The sequence below is a fragment of the Mauremys mutica genome, chromosome 5 (assembly GCF_020497125.1).
Source record: "Mauremys mutica isolate MM-2020 ecotype Southern chromosome 5, ASM2049712v1, whole genome shotgun sequence".
Taxonomy (NCBI): domain Eukaryota; kingdom Metazoa; phylum Chordata; order Testudines; family Geoemydidae; genus Mauremys; species Mauremys mutica.
Window position 1 is genome coordinate 137,027,557 of NC_059076.1, and position 21,404 is coordinate 137,048,960.

General features: G+C 45.4%; 1 protein-coding gene across 3 annotated transcripts in view; it reads left to right on the forward strand.

The window, feature by feature from the left end:
* ATRN (attractin) overlaps window positions 1-21,404 on the forward strand; it is a 259,935-nt gene that overhangs the window by 136,500 nt on the left and 102,031 nt on the right. For all 3 annotated transcript variants that reach the window (XM_045019462.1, XM_045019463.1, XM_045019464.1), the window contains exon 24: window positions 54-211. In XM_045019462.1, the coding sequence (XP_044875397.1) occupies window positions 54-211 (158 nt within the window). The remainder of the gene's footprint in view (window positions 1-53; window positions 212-21,404) is intronic.

Below are 21,404 nucleotides of genomic sequence, written 5' to 3' on the forward strand. Positions count from 1 at the left end.
GATCTGCACTGAAAGCAAACTTTTTTATTGCTACTTTTTAAATTCTGAAACAGCTGGCACACAGGCAGGAGAGGAGATTCCAGTTGCTTCAAAGTCCAACATAAAGGAATACAAGGACAGCTTCTCCAATGAGAAATTTGATTTCCGGAGCAACCCCAACATCACTTTTTTTGTTTACGTCAGCAACTTCACCTGGCCAATAAAAATACAGGTAAGAACTCTTAATAACTAATAGATGTACACTATTAACACAACTTGTCATCTCTTCCTTCCCTAAAGCGTCCGTAAATGTGATATGCTATGCATTGTCTGAGTTGAGCCACAGCTTCAGACAGTGGAACACAGCACCAGACAGAGGATGAACAAAGATCTTTCCTTTGGCAAGCAATTCCAAAATGACTAATAATAAAATGGTCCCGTCCCCCCCGGCGCAATCTTCTGGCATTGCCGCTGTCTCCTACAGATCTGAAAATATACCTGGGAAATCTGTTGCTCCAGAAGCAAAGAAATTGGGCTTTTGATTATTTCAGGGGGGCACTCAGCATGGTCCAGTGTTGTCATAGGAATGTACACCTCTACCCTGATATAACGTGACCCGGTATAACACGAATTCAGATATAACACGGTAAAGCAGTGCTCCCGGGAGGCGGGGCTGCATGCTCCGGCGGATCAAAAAAAGTTCAATATAACGCGGTTTCACCTATAACGCAGTAAGATTTTTTTTGGCTCCTGAGGACAGCATTATATTGGGGTAGAGGTGTATTTAAAAAAACAAGTCTTTTTAGCTTTCATAACAAATATAGCATATTGTTCCTCACCATCAGGGAAAAGTAACCAAATGTCAAAAAACGCAGGCCATTGGTGTGGAAACTAATAGAGGAAGCTTTTGTTTGTTCTGCTGCCTCTTTTTATTTCTTCTTGCTTAGACACAGCTGGAGGCTTTGCTCCAGGAATGATGGGGCCTGTGGGTTAGTTATCTTCCTTGGTTCAGTGCCCTCTGTTTACCCCTTTCCATTCTGGTCACATGTGGTGCAAGTATACCTCATTACCGTAGTCCTACATCATCAGAGGGATTAGAACATAAGAATGGCCATACTGGGTCAGACACTTCACTTACATTTTAGCTCAGTTCTGAAATCCTATTGTCAGCTACTTTGCAATAGACACCACGGTTGCAATTTTTAACCTAGTGAATCTGCACATTTTTTTTACTTTAAAATGCTTTTTCTTTTTGTGTTTTTTCTAGGCTGACAAGGTGAAACCTTTTTAAACTTTCTTTTTTTATAGTTTGTTGGACTACACGTTTTAGAAATGATAATCAGGTACTATACATGGGGATAATGTAAGACTTTTTTTGCCCAAGATATGGTTGTAGTCAGAAAAATGACAAATAAAATGGCACCTCCTGCTCAACAGATTGAATACTCAGAGAACCAGAATCATTCCTTGTAATTTTGCTGGCAAAAATAAGGAGGTTTTTTTAATACTGTTTTATATTGTTGGCCTGGAACCAGTACAGTTAATGAGAGATGCATCTTTAACAGTTTCAAGGTTAAATATTACAGATAAGTGTTTATAATACCACTTGGCTCTAGGAAGGTTCATCATCCACACTAACTAGCCTTAATGCTCACTTCTGGTGCTTCAGTACCAGAACATTTTGCATATTCCAAACTCCCTATCCCTGTCACAGCTTCATGGCACAGGGATGTGTAGAACTTGTAAGGTGTTGTGGAAACCAGAAGGATATCCTGGCTTGGGAGACAGGGCGAATATCCGAAATCACTTTTTAGGAATTATCTTTTATATGCTTACTACAAAAACAGTGTACACCCCAGGGGAGCTGAGCTCGCTCTTGGTTTACCAAATCCTGCTTGTGATAAAAAAATACCTGTCATGCAGCGTCAAATGGCAGCAGAGGCTCAGAAATGGTAGTGGAGAAAGCTCCAGGAGATCATGAGGGTGACCAGAGAGCAAGAACTGTACTCCATGGAGTCCTTGTTGCAGCTGCTGAGAGTGCAAGTAGGTAAGAGAAGACCTGGCCACACTCTTATTCAGGCCTAGGTCAACTGCAAACTGACTATGGACTTCTACTGAGCCAAGTGCCACTTTTGGGCCAGGAATACTTCCAGTTACTCGGGGAACAGGGTTGTGCTCGAGACCTAGAATGAGGTGCTGTTGGTATAGAAGGTCTGAATGAGGAATACAGTTTCTGTATCTCTGGGGAGCTTGTCCTGACATGAGAGCATAAATTCTTCCACATGTACTTGCTGTTAATGAGAGTAGTAATTACTTTGTGAAAACTGGCAACCTAAGACGAGTACTGCTAATGGATATATGCATTTCATGTTGCTAAGCCTATTGTGGGGGCTTTTTAGCTGGAGATGGTAATACATAGTGCCTACATGGGGTGTATAATCAAAGCGCACAATATCTCTGAGATTATGAAGTGTTTTTGCAAGATGTTTCCCAAATTGTGCTTGGACTATTGATGACCTCCATAGTTCTATTCTTTGCCCAGCAAGCATGATTGTCATCTGAAAAGGTTATTTTCCATGTTGAGTGGACAGGCCAGGGAAGTGAGGCAACAGCGTTTCATTCACCAGAACCAGAAGCTGTAGTTCAGAACCCCAGACTGGCTGAGGGTACGTCTACACTACAAGACTATTTCGAATATACTTAATTCGAATTTGTGGAATCGACCTTATGAAGTCGAATTTGTGTATCCACACTAAATACACTAATTCGACTGTCTGAGTCCACAGTAACGGGGCCAGCGTCGACTTTGGAAGCGGTGCACTGTGGGAAGCTATCCCACAGTTCCCGCACTCCCCACTGCCCATTGGAATGCTGGGTAGAGCCCCCAATGCCTGCTGGGGGAAAAAATGTGTCGAGGGTGGTTTTGGGTAACTGTCATCATTCAACCGTCAATCGCCCTCCCTCCCTCCCTCCCTCCCTGAAAGCGCCTGCGGGCAATCTGTTCGTGCACTTTTCTGCTCAGTGACAGCGCGGGCGCCACAGCACTTTGAGCACGGATCCCGCTGCAGTTATGGCCGTTGTCAACTCCTCGCACCTTATCGTCCACCTCTTCCACAGTCAGCTGCTGAGAAATAGGGCTACTTTTCAATGGTGCTGCGAGCACTGGTGGACCATGGGGGACGTTTTACCAACATCAACGTCGGGTGGCCAGGCAAAGTTCATGACGTGCTTGTTTTCAGGAACTCTGGTCTGTTTAGACGCCTGCAGGAAGGTAGTTTCTTCCCGGACCACAAAATAAGTCTTGGGGATGTGCAGATGCCTATAGTGATTGTCGGGGACCCAGCCTACCCGCTAATGCCCTGGCTCGTGAAGCTCTGTGCAGGCGCCTTGCACAGTGACAAGGAACTCTTCAAGTACCAGCGAGCAGTGAGCAGCGTGACCTGTGACTGTTCAGTTTCTTTACAGAGAAGCTGAACCTGCCCCTGTTTCTTTACCAAGTGACTGTTGACTAGCATCTGCAGTTACATACCCCGCCCACCCCGCTTCCCCAACTTCCAACACACGTTTAAAAATAAAATACATGTTCCACTGTAACTTTACAAAGGTTTCTTTATTGATGACTTTGCGTTACAGGGTTGAAACTGGGACAGGGACTGTGCTGGGTAGGGTGTGCAGTGATGTAAAGACCGCCTGTAAACTCGAGGAATGACAGGCTCCTGCTCCCAGAGCGGTCTGCAGTGCCGGACTGGATGTTTCAACGGAGCCTGCCATCCCTCCTTTTTGGGACTCTGTGTGCGGGGGCTATGTGGCCTTTTGGCGGGGGAGGACGGATACAGATTCCTCTGCTGCGTGGCTCTGTGGTCCAGGACAGGGACCGTTGCATGAGATCTGTAACCCCCCTCCCCCGCTACAAAGTCACGTACCCCCCCACCCACACAGAACCTGCAAACCACCTCCCATACCGACCAGGGTGCGTACTGACTGCAGTGTGTGTGTGACCTGCTGCTGATCCTGCCCCCATGTCTGTACCCTGGTAAAGGTGATTGTCCTGTCAAATTACCAACCCCCTTCCCCCCCTTCAAACACAGTCTCCTCTAAAAGAACATGACGGAAACTGTAATTAACAGAAAAGTATTTTTTATTATCAACTAGACAGTTAGGGGATGAAACTGGGATGGGGGCTTGGGTGAGGCGGGAAGGAAAGGACTTTTCAAAATGTAGGGCATGAGAGCTTTTGGGTACTTGAGCACTCTGCTGGGGTGCAGTGACAGTTTACACGGCCTCTGGCGCCCCTCCTTCTGGTTATTTTGGGTGAGGGGGGTATGGGACTTTGTGGCGGGGGAGGGCGGTTGCAGATACACTGCAGGGGGGCTCTGTCCTCCTGCCAGAGGTCCTGCAGAACATGCACAAGGCGCAGGAGCATGTCCGTTTGCTCTCTCATTAGTCCAAGCAGCGTTTGAGTCGCCTGCTTGTCTTCCTCACGCCACCTCTCCTCCCGTTCGCTGAGTGAGCGCTGGTACAGAGAGAGGGTCTCCCTCCACTGGCTCTGCTGGTCCGCGTCGTCTCGGGAGCACCCCATAAGTTCAGCGAACATCTCGTCCCGTGTCTTTTTATTTCGCCGCCTAATCTTTGCCAGCCTCTGTGAGGGGGATGCTGTGGCGGGTCTGGAGACAGTCCAAGCTGTGTGATGGGAAAAAGGGAGTGAATTCCTTGGCAAGATAAATTTTTGCGAAGAATGAACAGTCTAATCTGTCTCTGTGAATTCTGGGTTGAGATCCCAATGCCTGATGGGGCAAAAACCATTTTCGCGGGTGGTTCTGGGTAAATGTCGTCAGTCATCCCTTCCTCCGGGAAAGCTACAGCAGACAATCATTTCAAGCCCGTTTTCCCTGGATTGCCCTGGCAGACGCCACAGCGTGGAAACCATGGAGCCTGTTTTGCCTTTTGTGCCTGTCACCGTATGTGTACTAGATGCCGCTGACAGAGGCGATTCAGCAGCACTACACAGCAGCATGCTTTTGCTTTTGCATGACAGCAGAGATGGTTACCAGCCATATTGTACCATCTACCACACCATAAATTGGTAATAAGATGGGCATGGTTAGCAGTCCTTTTGCACTGCACCATTTGCTGCTGTCATAAGTGCCCCTGGCTGCTCTTAGCCAGGGGCGCAAAAGACAAAATTGGGAATGACTCCCTGAGTCAATCCCTCTGTAGCAGGGTGGACCCTGCTCCGGCCCTGAGGGCTTTAGAAAGCAGCCTGGCAGGGCTTGAGAGCTGCGGCTGGAGGCTGGGCTGATGGGGAAAGTGGCTACAGCTGGAGGCCACGCCCCAAACTGAAGCCCTGGGGCTTATAAGAGGCAGGGAAGCTAGAGCCCAGACAGAGTCTCTCTCTGCTCCAGAGAGAGAAGGGCCTAGCTGCTTAGGGAGCTGAGAAGGCACCTAGGGTGAAGCAGGGCTGGGAACAGGCTGAGGAGCTGGGGAAGCTCCAGCCTGGACAGCCCCAGGCTGCGGCCTAGCGAAGGGCCATAGGTACTGTGGGTTGCAGAGGGCAGCCCAGGGGTAGGACGAAGCAGCAGGTCCAAACCCCCTTTGCCTGTGATGAGTGGGCTGATACTGCAGTCTGCCCCAGGGTGTGGGGCTAGACCATGACTGTCAGTAGCCACTACTGAGGCAAGGCGGGGATAGTAGCGCGGGGTTCCCCTGGGAGGGGAAGACCCAGTTATAGATAGCGGGCACCGGGTCCAGGGAGGGACGCCGGGGCCAGAGAACAGGCGGGTCACCGGCCTGCCGGGGGCGCTCCAGGGCCGGACCGAGGGACATTCCGGGACCGACCAGCAGGAGGCGCGGCAGGGGTGAGTACCACCCTGTTACAGTGGTACCTGACCAGGGACCGTTCGAACCGCCCCTGATACAAAGGGCCTGGGCAAGAACTGGGGGACAGTCGCCCAGAGGACGACGGCCTTGGGAAAAAAAATGGAGACAGAGACTCTTATTAAACTCCTGGCCGAGAGCCAGCGGCAGCAGCAGGAGCAGCTCATGGAGCAGCTGGGGGTCCTCCAGACGCAGTGGCTGCAGACCATGGAGGCCCAGTTTCAGGACCTACAGTCCGATTGGCTCCAGCAATTCGCCACCCTGTGGCCGAGCCCCGGTGGCATCGCGCCAGGCGAGGCTGCTTCACCCGCACCCCCTGCACCGCCGGTGCGCCTAACCAAGATGGGGCCCGAGGACGACCCTGAGGCGTACCTCGTGACATTCGAACGGGTGGCGGCCGTCGCCGGGTGGCCATCGGACCAGTGGGCAACCATCCTCGCGCCCTATTTGACGGGGCCGGCTCAGAGGGCTTACCGGGACCTCCCCGATGATGACGCCCGGGTTTACGCTCGGCTGAAGGCGGCCATCTTGGACAGTTTTGAGGTCACCCCGGAGACCTTCCGACGACGGTTCCGGGGAAAGTTTTACCCTCCGGGCGCCCGGCCCCGGGCGGTGGCCCACGAGTTAAGGGAAGCAGCGACCCGGTGGCTACAGCCGGAGCGTAGAACCTCCGCGGACATCACGGAGCAGCTCGTCCTCGAGCAGTTCGTATATATCCTCCCGACTCCTGGGAGGGCGTGGGTATTGCGGCACCGCCCGAAAACGCTGAACATGGCTGTTAGCCTTATGGAGGACTTTCTAGAGGCCGAGGCCCCTATAGGACCGGCCGCCCAGGCCCCGAGTCCGGGACCAGGCACTCAGGGGCTGGCTGCGCCCAAAAGGGGGACGGAACGGCCCAGGGCACATGGACCTCAACAGGGGCCAGGCACCTTGGGCTGGAGGCCAGTGCCGGGGCCTAAAGACTGTTTCGCCTGTGGGCGACGGGGGAGTTGCAAGGGGGTTTTAAGGGGGGACGTGCCGGAAGGGCCTCGCATTGAGCGGGGGACGCAGACAACGGCCAGGGGGGCCGACATGGGGACCCAAAGGCGGGGGGAGGCCCGCAGAGAACTGGGGAGGTCTACCGTCCGGTCCCAGAACCTGAGGGAAGTAGACAGGCTTCTCCGGGAGATCGAGGGCCTGCGGAAGGAAAGAGACTCCCTGCGGGTCCAACTAAGAAGAAGCCTGGGCCGGTAGAATGCCCACCTGCCCCGCTGGAGGGGTTCTTGAGGGGGAGGGTGTGTAGCAGGGTGGACCCTGCTCCGGCCCTGAGGGCTTTAGAAAGCAGCCTGGCAGGGCTTGAGAGCTGCGGCTGGAGGCTGGGCTGATGGGGAAAGTGGCTACAGCTGGAGGCCACGCCCCAAACTGAAGCCCTGGGGCTTATAAGAGGCAGGGAAGCTAGAGCCCAGACAGAGTCTCTCTCTGCTCCAGAGAGAGAAGGGCCTAGCTGCTTAGGGAGCTGAGAAGGCACCTAGGGTGAAGCAGGGCTGGGAACAGGCTGAGGAGGTGGGGAAGCTCCAGCCTGGACAGCCCCAGGCTGCGGCCTAGCGAAGGGCCATAGGTACTGTGGGTTGCAGAGGGCAGCCCAGGGGTAGGACGAAGCAGCAGGTCCAAACCCCCTTTGCCTGTGATGAGTGGGCTGATACTGCAGTCTGCCCCAGGGTGTGGGGCTAGACCATGACTGTCAGTAGCCACTACTGAGGCAAGGCGGGGATAGTAGCGCGGGGTTCCCCTGGGAGGGGAAGACCCAGTTATAGATAGCGGGCACCGGGTCCAGGGAGGGACGCCGGGGCCAGAGAACAGGCGGGTCACCGGCCTGCCGGGGGCGCTCCAGGGCCGGACCGAGGGACATTCCGGGACCGACCAGCAGGAGGCGCGGCAGGGGTGAGTACCACCCCTGTTACACCCTCCTTTTTGGTATCTAAAAATAGAATCAGTCCTGCCTAGAATATGGGCAAGTGTACTAGAGAACCACTGTATCAGAGAACCAGAGAGCACAGCTGCTCTGTGTCAGATCCTGCATAGATTATGAGCTGTATGCTATTCACAGGGGGTGCTCCTGCAACAACCCCACCTGTTCATTCCATTCTTCCCCAGCCTTCCTGGGCTACCGTAGCATTGTCCCCCCACTTGTGTGATGAAGTAATAAAGAATGCAGGAATAAGACACAGTGACTCGTTAGTGAGAAATGAGTGGAAGGCAGCCTCCAGCTGCTATGATAGTCCAGATAGGACATTAAGGAGTGTGGAGGAGAGGAGCCCAGCATCCTGCTGCTAGTCCAGGGGCAATTGAATCTTTTCTTTACACATGAAGAGTTGGGGGCTGATGAAGCTCAGCCCCCTGTGGCGATGATGACGATGGTTATCAGCCATATTGTACCATCTACCAGGAAAAATTAGGGCCAGGCGCCCTTGATCGACCTAACGGATGGTAGTCTGCATGGTTACCAGTCCTTTTGCACTGCCCCATGTGCCAATAGGCTGATGATGACGACGACGGATACCAGTCGTATTGTACCATCAGCCATCCATAGCGTGGGGGGAGCAAGGATGTTGGTGTTGAGTGCTGCATCATCGCGTCTATCTGCAGCATTCAGTAAAGATAGGGTGACATGTAAAAGAGTCAAGAGAGGATTGTTTTCCCTTTCACTTCTGGGGGTGGTTGGGGGGCTGCGTAAATTGCCGAGCTATGCCCTGACCCACTGCGGACACTGTTTTTGACCCTAGAAGCATTTGGAGCTCAGCCAAGAATGCAAATCCTTTTCGGAGACAGCAGGAACTGTGGGATACCTTGCGTCCTCAGTCCCCCCTCCCTCCATGAGCGTCCATTTGATTCTTTGGCTTTCCGTTACGCTCGTCACGCAGCAGCGTGCTGAGTCTCTGCTATGCCGTCTGTCCGGAGATTTTTTTAAAATACTTTGGACCAGGCGTAACATTACAGTAATTCCCCTAATTACATGCAGGAGTCTCCGAGCGAGATCACCCTGAGGGCGGTCACTGAAGGAGATAGAGAGCGCATGCTGCGTGAAAGCCAGCACAAACCAGGGCCCTACGCAGCCGTGCTCGGGGAGGCAATGCTCCCTGAGTACCTCATGAAAGCCTGGCGCGGAAAAGTGTGCTACCACGGAGCACCCAATAAGGCAGCTCTCCCCAGGAACCTCCTGCGGAGGCTTTTCGACTACCTCCAGGAGAGGTTCGTGGAGATCTCCCAGGAGGATTTCTGTTCTATCCCCATATATAGAGAGACCTCCTTTTCACATACTTCAGATTCCTGTTATATTAAGAATAAAAGTTTACATGGTTAAAGCACTTACCGACTGCTCCTTCCCCTGATTCAGGATCCGGGTTAATGGCCGGGGAGGGTTGGTAGGGGATCTCCGTGACGGTAATGAAGAGATCCTGGCTGTCGGGGAAACCAGCGTTGTAAGCGCTGTCGCCTGCCTCGTCCTCCACAAACTCTTCTTCATCTTCCCCGTCCGCGAACATCGCCGAGGAACTGTCCCTCGACACTGTCCCATCGTCAGAGTCCATGGTCACTGGTGGGGCAGTGGTGGCAGGCTCCGTAGCGTCCGTTTGCCGCTTTGTTTTTTTGGTAGCCTTGTCTGGGGTCCTTGATTTTCACGCGGCGCTGCGTGGCATCCTGGCTGTATCCTCTGTCTCTCATGGCTTTGAAGACCTTCTCGTAGGTCGTTGCATTCCGTTTTTTGGAGCGCAGCTCCGAAAGCAGAGACTCCTCGCCCCTCACTCCGATCAGATCCAAGAGTTCCCCGTCAGTCTATGCTGGGTCCCTCTTTCTATTCAGAGATTACATGAACTCCTCTGCTGGAGAGTTCTGCATCGCTGCCGGTGCTGCTGAGCTCGCCCCGATGTCCAACCACGAAATGAGATTCTAACTGTCCAGACAGGAAAAGGAATTCAAATTTTCCCGGGACTTTTCCTGTGTGGCTGGTCAGAGCATCCGAGCTCGGACTGCTGTCCAGAGCGTCAACAGAGTGGTGCAGTGTGGGATAGCTCCTGGAGCTAGTAAGTTCGATTTGCATCCACACCTAGCCTAATTCGACATAGCCATGTCGAATTTAGCGCTACTCCCCTCGTCGGGGTGGAGTACCGAATTTGAACTAAAGAGCCCTCTGACTTTAGTAAGGCTTTTGACACTGTCTCATATGACCTTCTCATAAACTAGAAAATACAACCTAGATGGAGCTACTATAAGGTGGGTGCATAACTGGTTGGAAAATCATTCCCAGACAGTAGTTATCAGTGGTTCAGAGTCATGCTGGAAGGGCATAATGAGTGGGTTCCCGCAGGGATCGGTTCTGGGTCCGGTTCTGTTCAATATCTTCATCAATGATTTAGATAATGGCACAGAGAGTACACTTATAAAGTTTGCAGACAATACCAGTTGGGAGGGGTTGCAAGTGCTCTGGAAGATGGGATTAAAATTCAAAATGATCTGGACAAACTGGAGAAATGGCCTTACGTAAAAAGAATGAAATTCAATAAGGACAAATGCTAAATACTCCACTTAGGAAGGAACAACAAGTTGCACACATACAAAGCGGGAAATGACTGCCTAGGAAGGAGTACTGCGGAAAGGGATCTGGAGGTCATAGTGGATCACAAGCTAAATATGAGTCAAGAGTGTAATGCTGTTGCAAAAAAAGCAAACATCATTCTGGTATGTATTAGCAGGAGTGTTGTAAGCAAGACACGAGAAGTAATTCTTTTGCTCTACTCCATGCTGATTAGGCCTCAAGTGGAGTATTGTGTCCAGTTCAGGGCGCCACGTTTCAGGAAAGATGTGGACAAATTGGAGAAAGTCCAAAGAAGAGCAACAAAAATGATTAAAGGTCTAGAAAACATGACCTATGGGGGAAGATTGAAAAAATTGGGTTTGTTTAGGCTGGAAAAGAGAAGACGGAGAGGGGACATGGCAACAGTTTTCAAGTACATAAAAGGTTGTTACAAGGAGGAGGGAGAAAAAATTGTTCTTAAGCTCTGAGGCTAGGACAAAAAGCAATGGGCTTAAATTGCAGCAAGAGAGGTTTAAGTTGGACATTAGGAAAAACTTCCTAACTATCAGAGTGGTTACGCACGGGAATAAATTGCCTAGGGAGGTGTAGAATCTCCATCATTTTAAGAGCAGGTTGGACAAACACCTGTCAGGGATGGTCTAGATAATACTTAGTCCTGCCTTGAGTGCAGAGGACTGGACTAGATGACCTCTCAAGGTCCCTTCCAGTTCTATGATTCTATGAAACATGGTGATGGCCTTGAGCTAGAATCAGGGGGTTCTCAATCTTCATTGCCCCATGACCCCCTTCTGATAAGAAATATTACTACATGACCCCAGGAGAGGGGGACAAAGCCCAAGCCCCTTGTAGGGGATGAGGGAAGGCCAAAGGCTTAGCTCCACTGCCCTGGGCAGGGGAGCCAAAGCCCAAGGGCTTCAGCCCCAGGCAGGAGGCCTGTAGCCTAAGCCCCACGACTGACGCTGAAGCCAGAGCCCCTGGGCAGTGGGGCTCGGCCTTCTGCCCTGGGTCCCAGCAAGTCTAATGCCATTTTGGGGTCCCAACCCACACTTTGAGAGCCACTGAGCCAGATTAATTGGCATTTGGAGTTGCAAGCAAAGAGGTGGTTTTGGGATGGGCCTGGAGGACCATTATTCTTGCAGCTGTTAAATAGCAACCAGAATATGTTTTGTGCCCGGCTTGTTTGTTCCCTGGAGAGGGAAGAAATTTTTTTCCCTTAAAGTAATAGTGAGCACACTCTGTGAAGTATAAACCCAACTCTTGTACTCCTTTTCACTCCCATTCTCTAGCTAATACAAAGATGAAATCATAACTCGTGTGTGGAGTTTCGTTCATCACCTGAGTTCTCTGCATTGTCCTCAATGACATGTCTGTGACAGCAGATTCATACTACACCTCTACCTCGATATAATGCTGTTCTCGGGAGCCAAAAAATCTTACCGTGTTATAGGTGAAACCGCGTTATATCGAACTTGATTTGATCTGCCGGAGCCCGCAGCCGCGCCCCCCTGGAGCACTGCTTTACCGCGTTATATCCGAATTCGTGTTATATCGGGTGGCAACGGGGTAGAGGTGTACTTGAAAGATTTGCCATAATGAATTCTAGGACACTGTATATCATCCCACATTATACTCCCCATTCTAATGCCAGAACCTGCCCAATATGGCCCTTTTTTAAATGACACATCTGAATTGTGTGGCTTGTTCCGCATTGCACATTCACCAACAGTAGCATATTTTCCTTAGTTCTGCACAGATTTCTTAAATTCTCCTCTTCTTCCCCTGGGAAAATTCTGAACTTTTAAACAAAATTAGTTTCTCAGAGTCCAATTATTTTCTTCTTTTCCCTTAATTCTTTATATTGCACAATTTTCTCCTCATGAACTTGAGCTAGTCTAGATTTATACATGATGTTGACAAACCTAGGGTCTCTTGCTCCAACAGTTGCTCCTTCCTCTTTCTCAAAATTCTTGCATGTCAGTTCACAGAATGCTTTTGCATAAAAGATGTACAGGGAAGAATTCCTAAAGGATAATTGAAAAAGGTGGATGAGAAAATATAATTGTCCTCCAGGGTCTGCAGTGAGGAATTTAACCTTGCCTTAAAGACTTTGTGTAATCTACCCCCTCTCATTTTCTCCTACTCACTCACTAGCATCTTTTATTTCACCCACTCCTTTCCCTTATTGTTTCCCTTGTTTTTCCACACTCAGCTTCTTACCTTCTGTGGTGGTGTTTCCTCACCTATCTTGTGAACTATTTTGGGAAGGGACTGTTTAATAACTGCTCCTTGATCGGGATTCCTAGACATTACTGGCATTTAAAAAAAAAAAAGTGAAACAGCCTATCCCCTCCCTCCTCCTTATCTTAAATCCTGCACTTTTCAAGAATATTTCCTGCCTCCGCCTCTCTAGTAATCTCTTCACTCAATGCCCGTTCCTAAATTATTGTTCATTGTTTTACCATGTATGTACCATCGAATTTAGATTGCAAGCCCTTTGGGACAAGTAGCTTGGCTTAATTTGTTAGTTCAAACTCCATGTTGCAAAGTATCTAGGAGGTATTTTTTTAGAAGGCTGCCTCCTGCAGTTTTGATCATTGCAGCAACATGTTTCATCTTTAAACTTTCTGCCAATACTTAAAATGTGCTAATTTTCTTTTGAAACGACTGTTTTCAGTTCTTAAATTGTGGTGAATTCATTTAAAATGTGATAATTTCAAATTGTGGCTTGTGTGATAAGCTAGCAAAGACAGAGTAGTTCTGTGTCATTTCTTTGCAACTTAAACATTTTTAGCCATTTTTCTTTATTCATATCTAATGATGTGTATTGCTCAGATTGGCCTTTTTGTTTTCTAGTTTGAATAGCATAATGAATATTCCTAGTACACAAGTTCTGTTGTACTAGCTCATTCTCCTCTTTGTCATGTTCTGCATGATCAAGTCTGTCTAGTACAAAGCTTTTTTAAAAAGCTGTAAAAATCTACAGTAGATGATACTGCTTAATTTGTTTAAAAAAATATTGCTCCTGAGGTCCTTGATTCAAATTGGCCTTGTGTTTCTGGCTCTCCTACCCCCTCTCCTTGCCTTTTTAAGCTGGACTCGGAGCATATAAATGCTCTTTTGTGCTAGAGATAGCTGTGTTCTTGCCAATGCTGAAATCTGGCTTTTTTCCCCTGGTTGCTCCACCTCTCTCCAAAACCACTTCAGTTGGTTTTTAAAGTATATTGGTGTAGGATGTCTTTTTTTCCTCCCCTACTTTTAGAAAATAATCATTTTAAATCCTTGAAGAATTAAAACTGCAAAATGTAGAGGGGCTTTTTTAAAAAAAAGTTACAGAAATCTGTTTCTGGGTTAGCTCTGTCTGAATAACTTCCATTTTATGAAAGCCACGTTGTGGAGTTCATTTAAAAACTTAGTTTGCCAAGCTTCCTTTGAAAACACAGGTAAGTTCTTGTTGAAAAATGTCTTGGTATTCTTCTCTGTTTGCCCTCTAGTTCTTCGCTGTTAGTAGATTTAGTTTGGCTTAATCATATTAAGCCTATGAGCATTGTATAAGGCATATATTGACCTTTCCACTTCAGTCTATTCTGTCTTGAATGTGCTGTATTAAGTAATCCTTACCAGAAGCAGGACAGACACTGTACCTCTAAAAATAGCATTCTTTTTGGAATGGTCACGTGAAAGTGGTATGATGTAGCTAATGTTTTATTTTACCTGTAATCCTTGTCTTTTATGACAGTTTATAAAACTGTTGCTCTATTTGTACAGGAAAATAATCTCTTGGATTATAAAAAAAATTATACATTTTTAGAATATCACAACTAAGGAAGAAGGAAATTCAATATAGGAACTTGCAGTGGAATTTTACTGATTATTTGAATTGAAAACAGTGTTTTCCCTCTCAGCTTACATTTGTGAAACTAAAGTACAGTATCTGACAAGCACCTAATGGAGAGAACGTGAAATCCTCTTTGATACTTGTGTAAACATCAGCAGTATTAAACTGACGTGCATTTACTTTGAACAAATTCCAGTAAATGAACTTCTCTTCAAAATTGCTAGTAGATCAACATGTAGCTGCTACTATAGCTAATTTGAAATTAATTTTAACAGCTTTAAGTTTTCTAATCAAGTAAGAGGCTAGCCAGGCAAGCCTATTTTGCAAATCTAGTATTTATGGTATTTTTACCACTCAAAATAAATATATAAGTTGTTTTCTTGTGTCATGATTCTTGTACTGAGGCCATTGGGAGTACACAAATTCTATAGTCTGGCTCTTTTTGCCTCTGTATATAACAAGTTAACATGGACCCTGGAGATGTAGTTTGTAACCATATCATTGACCGTCAGTTTGGTTCATTTCTCTCTCCTGTGTTGGATTGAGTTCTCTTTATTGAATGACCTGACTGTTAAGTTATTCATAGATTCCAAAGCCAGAAGGGACCATCATGATCAATTAGTTTACCTCTTCTATAACACAAGCCATAGAATGTCCCTAAAATAATTCCTAGGACAGATTTTTTAGAAAAACATCCAGTCTCGATTTAAAAATGGCTTGTGATGGAGACTCCACTGCTACCCATGGTAGATTTGTGCCTTTATCCTCACTGTTAAAAATGTACATCTTTTTCCTATCCTGAATTTGTGTAGCTTCAGTTTGCAACCATTAGATCATGTCACACCTGTCTCTGCTAGATTGAGGAGCCCATTATAAAATGTTTGTTCTCCATGTAGATACTGAAGGATTGTAATCTAGTCACCCGTTAACCTCCTTTTTATTAAGATAAATTGTGGTCCTTGAGTCTATCACTATAAGGTATGTATTCTAATCCTTTAATCATTCTCGTGGCTCTTCTCTGAACCCTCTCTAATTTATTAGCATCCTTATGAACCACATGTTCCAAAGAGCAAGGAAGGCACAGCGACTTTTACAACCACTTGCATATGAAGTATTTTAAATATACCTTTGCAGAATCTCACTATATGCTCACTACATGCCATTTGCTTGAAGAACTTCACCCCGACCACATGAGGCTTCAGAAAACTTCCATGGTAGCAGTGGCCATCACAGCATTATATATCAGGGTAGAGCATCATGTTTCAATTGGACAGTTTAGGTTTTGAGGACCTGAAATATGGGGTGACCAATGGGGCGGCTTCAGTTCGCTTAAGTTGCTGAATTCTTCTCTGATTTAATTACTACCATGGAGGGGGAAAGGGGATTGGGGAGTGGAGTATAGATGAAATTGTTTCTGCTGTTGATATCTGCGTATCCCTAACCTCTGAAATGTCTTTATGTGAAGTTCAAGCTTGGGTGGTTTTTTTTATTTCTCCAGCACATTTATTTCAGAAACTAAGCCCTATATAATGTAGTCTATATAGAGCTTTGACACTTCCTACTTGAAGATATTTTAAATCACCTGCATAGCATGTGTCCCACTTTCTGGGCTTCTCATAAGCCAAGCAGTTTAGGTATTTAAAAAGTGCTTCCCATCATGGTATCAGAGTATTTTGTGAATCCATTTAATATATCGAATCACTTACAAACTTACTTAGTGAAATAAATGAATGTGGAGCATGAAGATGGAAATCATCCACCTTTGTGAAATTGATAGTTGGTTTATGATTAAAGGCTGAAAACTCAAGCATAGAAATTTTAACAAATAGCAAAATTGAAAATTTAGTTCACCCTATAACACATCCTAATTAAGTCCATCTTTTAATTTACATAAAGTATTCTTTTCATTGAGGGCAGCTTAACCATTCATATAAATGTACACATTTAAGTTACACAGCACACCAATTACTCTTGACATGAAAGCATTTTGTAAGGAGTATGTGTCAGTGGGACTGAAAGTGAAATTGGCACATTGAAACAGTTTGGGACTTGCATTCTATTTCATTATAAATGGAATTTCTTATTAGTGGATTCAATTGTACGTAGCTTTTTATGTTACCTCCAGTTTCTTATCAAATTGGGTCAAGATGGTTGTATCTTGTAGAAAGATGAACATATCACTTTTCCAAATCAAATAGTAATGAAATGAAACCTTCTTTGAACATATAAGTATGGGAGTACTGTTCTTCTCTAAAAAGTGGTTATATAAAATGGCACCTCATGTAACAAATCTGCTTCCTTTTTTAATGGAGTCATAGCTACAGTAGAACCTCAGAGTTGTGAATACTAGAGTTGCGACCTGACTGGTCAACCACATACCTCATTTGGAACCAGAAGTACGCAACCAGGCAGCAGCAGAGACCCCCTCCCACGCCCCCAAAAAGAGCAAGTACAGTGCTGTGTTAAACATAAACTATTACAAAATAAAGGGAAAGTTTAAAAAAAAAACAGATTTGACAAGGTAAGGAAACTGCTTCTGTGCTTGTTTCATTTAAATTGAGATGGTTAAAAGCAGCATTTTTCTTCTACATAGTATAGTTTCAAAGCAGTATTAAGTCAATGTTCAGTTGAAAACTTTTGGAAGAACAACCATAACATTTTGTTCAGAGTAACGAACATTTCAGTGTTACAAACAGCCTCCATTCCCAGGTGTTCGTAACTCTGAGGTGCTACTGTACTTATTTTTCATGGCTTTTTTTTAACTGCTTTTTCTCCTGTTAACCATTCAGTGCCAGCACACTTAAGAAGGAATGAACTGGATTCTATGTATTGCTGTGCATCAACAGAATTAATTGTCGGTTAGTTTAATGAATGCACGTGTAATCCCATTGAAGGTGTTTGAGTTGCACAATTGTCACTGAATGTTTCTTTTGCTTCCAAAATGTACACTCTTCCTTTTGTGCAAGAAGCAAGAATTGAAATTGACTTTGAATGCACAAAGTCTGCAGAGCTGGCAGCTAGATGGCACTTGATATGGCATTCTGAAGACACAGCACACATGGAACACCATGATTCCATTGTTAGTCAAATTTCAGAGTACATCTCTAATTTAAGATACTTCCAAAAAATGGCTGCCTTATTGAATACAGCAGGCGCATCTCGTGCTATACTGGATTCAGCTATTTGGGATGGAAATATTAACCAATATTTTGCAAATTGCCATAAGTTTATATTACTGGTAGAGGTTAAACCCTTAGACAATGTAAGGGACATTCATTATCATATTATCACTAACATATTATGTCTGGGGTTCTTACGACTATTCAAGCAAAATGCTTAAACATCAAATTCTTGTTTCAAAAAGAAAACCAAAAAAAGTTAAACCATTACTAAAGCAGGTTTGAGTTACATTTCCTTCCTTATGATACTTGGTTCTTTGTGCTGCTGTTCTCACCAATTCTGTTACTGTTAAACCAGGTGACAATTATTAGTATGAATTGTCACAGCCATTTCAATTAGACTTAAATTTTACATGTAATACACTGTTTAGTATGGCTTGGGAAGCATTTGTGAGAATGCGGAGCCAAGTAAAGTTATGGATGAAACTTTGTTTCAGCAAAACAAACATTGAGATGCAGTTACCCTCTGACAGGTGGTTAGCAGTAGGCTGTAGCATAAGAATGGAACATGGTGAATGTGTAATATTGGATTTATAGTTCCTTTTTTATTTTAAGCTCTCTCTTTCTTTAAGGGTGCATGTATCCAGTACAGAAAGCCTACTAGAGCATTACCTTTCTAAGGAGCTTTACAGCCTAACTACAAGGCCTTGTTTTATAATGCATCTAGTAGGCTTTAAAGGTAAAATGGAAATACTACCCTAAATTAAGACTGGATGATAACTGATTCTATGTTCATAAGCAAATTAAATGGGATGGTTTTGGTAACTTTCCTGAAACGCCTTCAGTGTGTTTACTGTGTATGCTTCCTATGCTCCCTGCATTAGGGATAGATAAAGGTGATGCAGTAAAGCCAGTGTGAGCTATGTACACCCCACCCCCTCACACTCTTCATTATCAGACTCTGACAGCAGTAGAATATTCAAGTCTCTTGTTAATGATGGTTCATGGTGTCTCTTTCCTTTAGATAAATATAATTGCATATGCCTAGGAGCCCATCACACTACATCTTTTCCTGACCATGATGGGATACTTGCTTTAAACTGAACAATGAAAGATAAATCAGTTTGTTTTAATCTTGTGAAATTTACTGTTGAATGTAATTACTTTCAGTGATATGCAATTACATGCTGATTTCCAGAACAGGCAAACTGACATCTCCTGTTGGGTATGGGGAGATTTGAAACAGAACAGTTAAATGATACTTTAAAACATGAAACAGCTGTTTCCTTTCTAGCTGCTCTTGCCTTCTTATTTTTGGCATAAATTGGTGACATTTTTAGACGTTGTTCCCTTTAACATTAGGGAGTAGTTTTGCAAGCAGCTTTCTAAAATCCTTGAAAATTAGGAATTGTTTTAGAAGACAGTCCACCATTTTCAGGAGGTGTTGCAACTTTTAGGACTTGCCACCTAAGGTAATGACTTTCTGATGATAGGTGATTTCAAGGTTGCTGATGTTTAATTGTAGAACAGTACTGTGGCATGTATTTCTATGTAATCCATATATTGTGATGGGTTTTTGGCACCTGGAGTGAACTGCGTCTCTAAAGCCATTTCAGTTAAGTTGGACTTCGTGATGGTACCACAGCCCTATGTTGTTGAAATCAGTTTTTGTTTAAGGAACAATTATCTATAATGGTTTTAGGATGTCTCTGTAGTTACGGCAATGTATAAAGTGTTTTGGCAATGAAGAAATGGTTTTTCTTGAAGCCAGAAAATGTTACCTTTAGAAGTGAATTAACCTACTATTCTTTTTGTAGTTCTGCCTCTTGGGTCATTGAGTTGTGTTAAATGGTTTCACAGTCTTAAACAGATGCTTCAATCTTTTCATTCTCCAGTTTTATTATAATACATTCATACAGCATTGTAAACCGCAGGATGAAAGAGACTGTAGGATGAGAAATTTACTGATGACAAGACGGGATTACTTGTAGAGCTGGGTTTCCATTTGGGATGTAGGGAGATGGGGGATAGTGGTTGTTTTACAAAAACAAATTGTACATCTTCAAGTGTAAAACTCCAGGTCCCAAATGGCTAATACCTAACAGAGAGCTCCAAGAAAGGGAACTACTTCAATTTAAATATATGCTCCAATGATAAGGCAGCTCCCTTCTTCATTGAAGTGGGAAGTCTATCTCCTTACTTGAAATGGAGTTAGGATCGAAGGATATTTACTGGTATGTGATCTGGAACATGCCTGTGTAAATGATTTGTGATGGTGCTGTATTTGTGATCCAAGGAGGTACCCAAGCTGGGCCCTCACCATGTAAAAGGCAGTGTTTCCTATGAAAAAAATCTTCATTCTTGAATTGGCTTCCCTTTTTCTAAAAGAGCCAGCATTTGACCTTCGGTGTATGCTGCAAACTCCCATCTGTTTTCTCAAGTGTTATGTGACAGCTGAGGGATTTGTAGGTGTTGGGCTTCTTAGAGCAAGAGAGGGCCTCCCAGAGTGGGGGGCAAGTGGGGCAATTTGCCCTGGGCCCCGCATAGGCCCCGCGAGCCCTGGCCCTGGCCTGGCAGCGGTCCGGGTCTTCGGCAGCATTTCGGTTGCGGGAGGCCCTTCAGTGCTGCTGAAGACGCAGAGCGACTGAAGGGCCCCCCGCCGCCGAAATGCCATCAAAGAGCCGGACCACCACCGGGTGAGTACAAGCGCCGCAGCTCCCCCACTTTGCCCCGGGCCCCCTGAATCCTCTGGGCAGCCCTGGAGCAAGAAGGTTTTTTTGGTGGCCTTATGGATTGGTTTTATGTTGGTGTGTGCAGTGTTGTTGCAGCTATGTTGGTCCCCGGATATTAGAGGGACAAGGAGGATGAGGTAATACGTTTTTTTAGACAGACGTCTGCTGGTGAAAGAGACAAGCTTTGAGCTGCTACACAGAACTCTTCTCTGAAACCTGCGGAACAGCTCTGTGTAACTCGAAAGCTGCTCTCTTTTGCCAACAGAAATTGGTCCGATAAAAGATATTACCTCACCCACCTTGTGTCTCTTGCATGGGCATGGTAAGTTTTAGGCTCCTTATATGATGCTTGAATTGCAGGAGACTTAACTGTCTAGGCGTTTATATGCCAGTTGCCATAATTATAATGCCAGTTGCTGTTGTATCTGAATGCCTGAGTGTTTTAGTTGCCTGTAACTAGGGATAGATACTCTTTAAATCCCAATTAAAAAGTTAAATTAGTTGTCCTGTAAATATGGAACAGGGTAGAGACTCCCAGCAGAGTATAAAAGGGAAAAAGGCAGGATTTTTAAAATGGATATTATTTGTATTACCATATCACAAAACTGCTCAAGTAGATTTTATTTTTTTTAAAAAGCCCGCCCTTTTTATTTAATCTTAAATGTTGTGTGTAATTACTCCCTACAATCTGCCTCTTTTCCAAAATTCACTAATTTATAGGACCAATAAGAACACATTGAGGTGTTTTCCTATAGTCCATTGCTTCATTAAATGATATGAAAGTATTAGTAAATGTTTTAGATAGCAGGATCAAAATGAGTCATTAATTCTGAATTATCAGTCCATCTTTGTGTGAGAGAGTTCTCCATGTCACAATAGAAGACAAATATCCCACATAATCTGGATCTTCAACAACTGGTGGAATGAAAGGGAACTGCTGGTTACTGATCATGAGTGTCCTGAAGTCATTTAAATGGCTTGCTTATTTTGCCTGCTAGAAAAGTGAAATTTTAGTTCCACCTCAACTCTTCTGTAACATAAACCCAGGGGAAAAAATCTACACCAAAAAAAAAAAGTCCAGCATATGACACACAATCTGGCATAGGAACACTGAATAAATAATAAATTGTCAGATGTTGCTGCTTAATCAGTCTAGTCCTTCGATGCAGCTGCTAGATGTGCCTTAATATGGTATGATACACTGCTGCTGGAATAATCCTGTTTCTTTCCAAAGCACATGCTTCTTTGCTCTTTATTTTTATTCAGAAAACAGAACAAAAATACCAGCAGCCTTA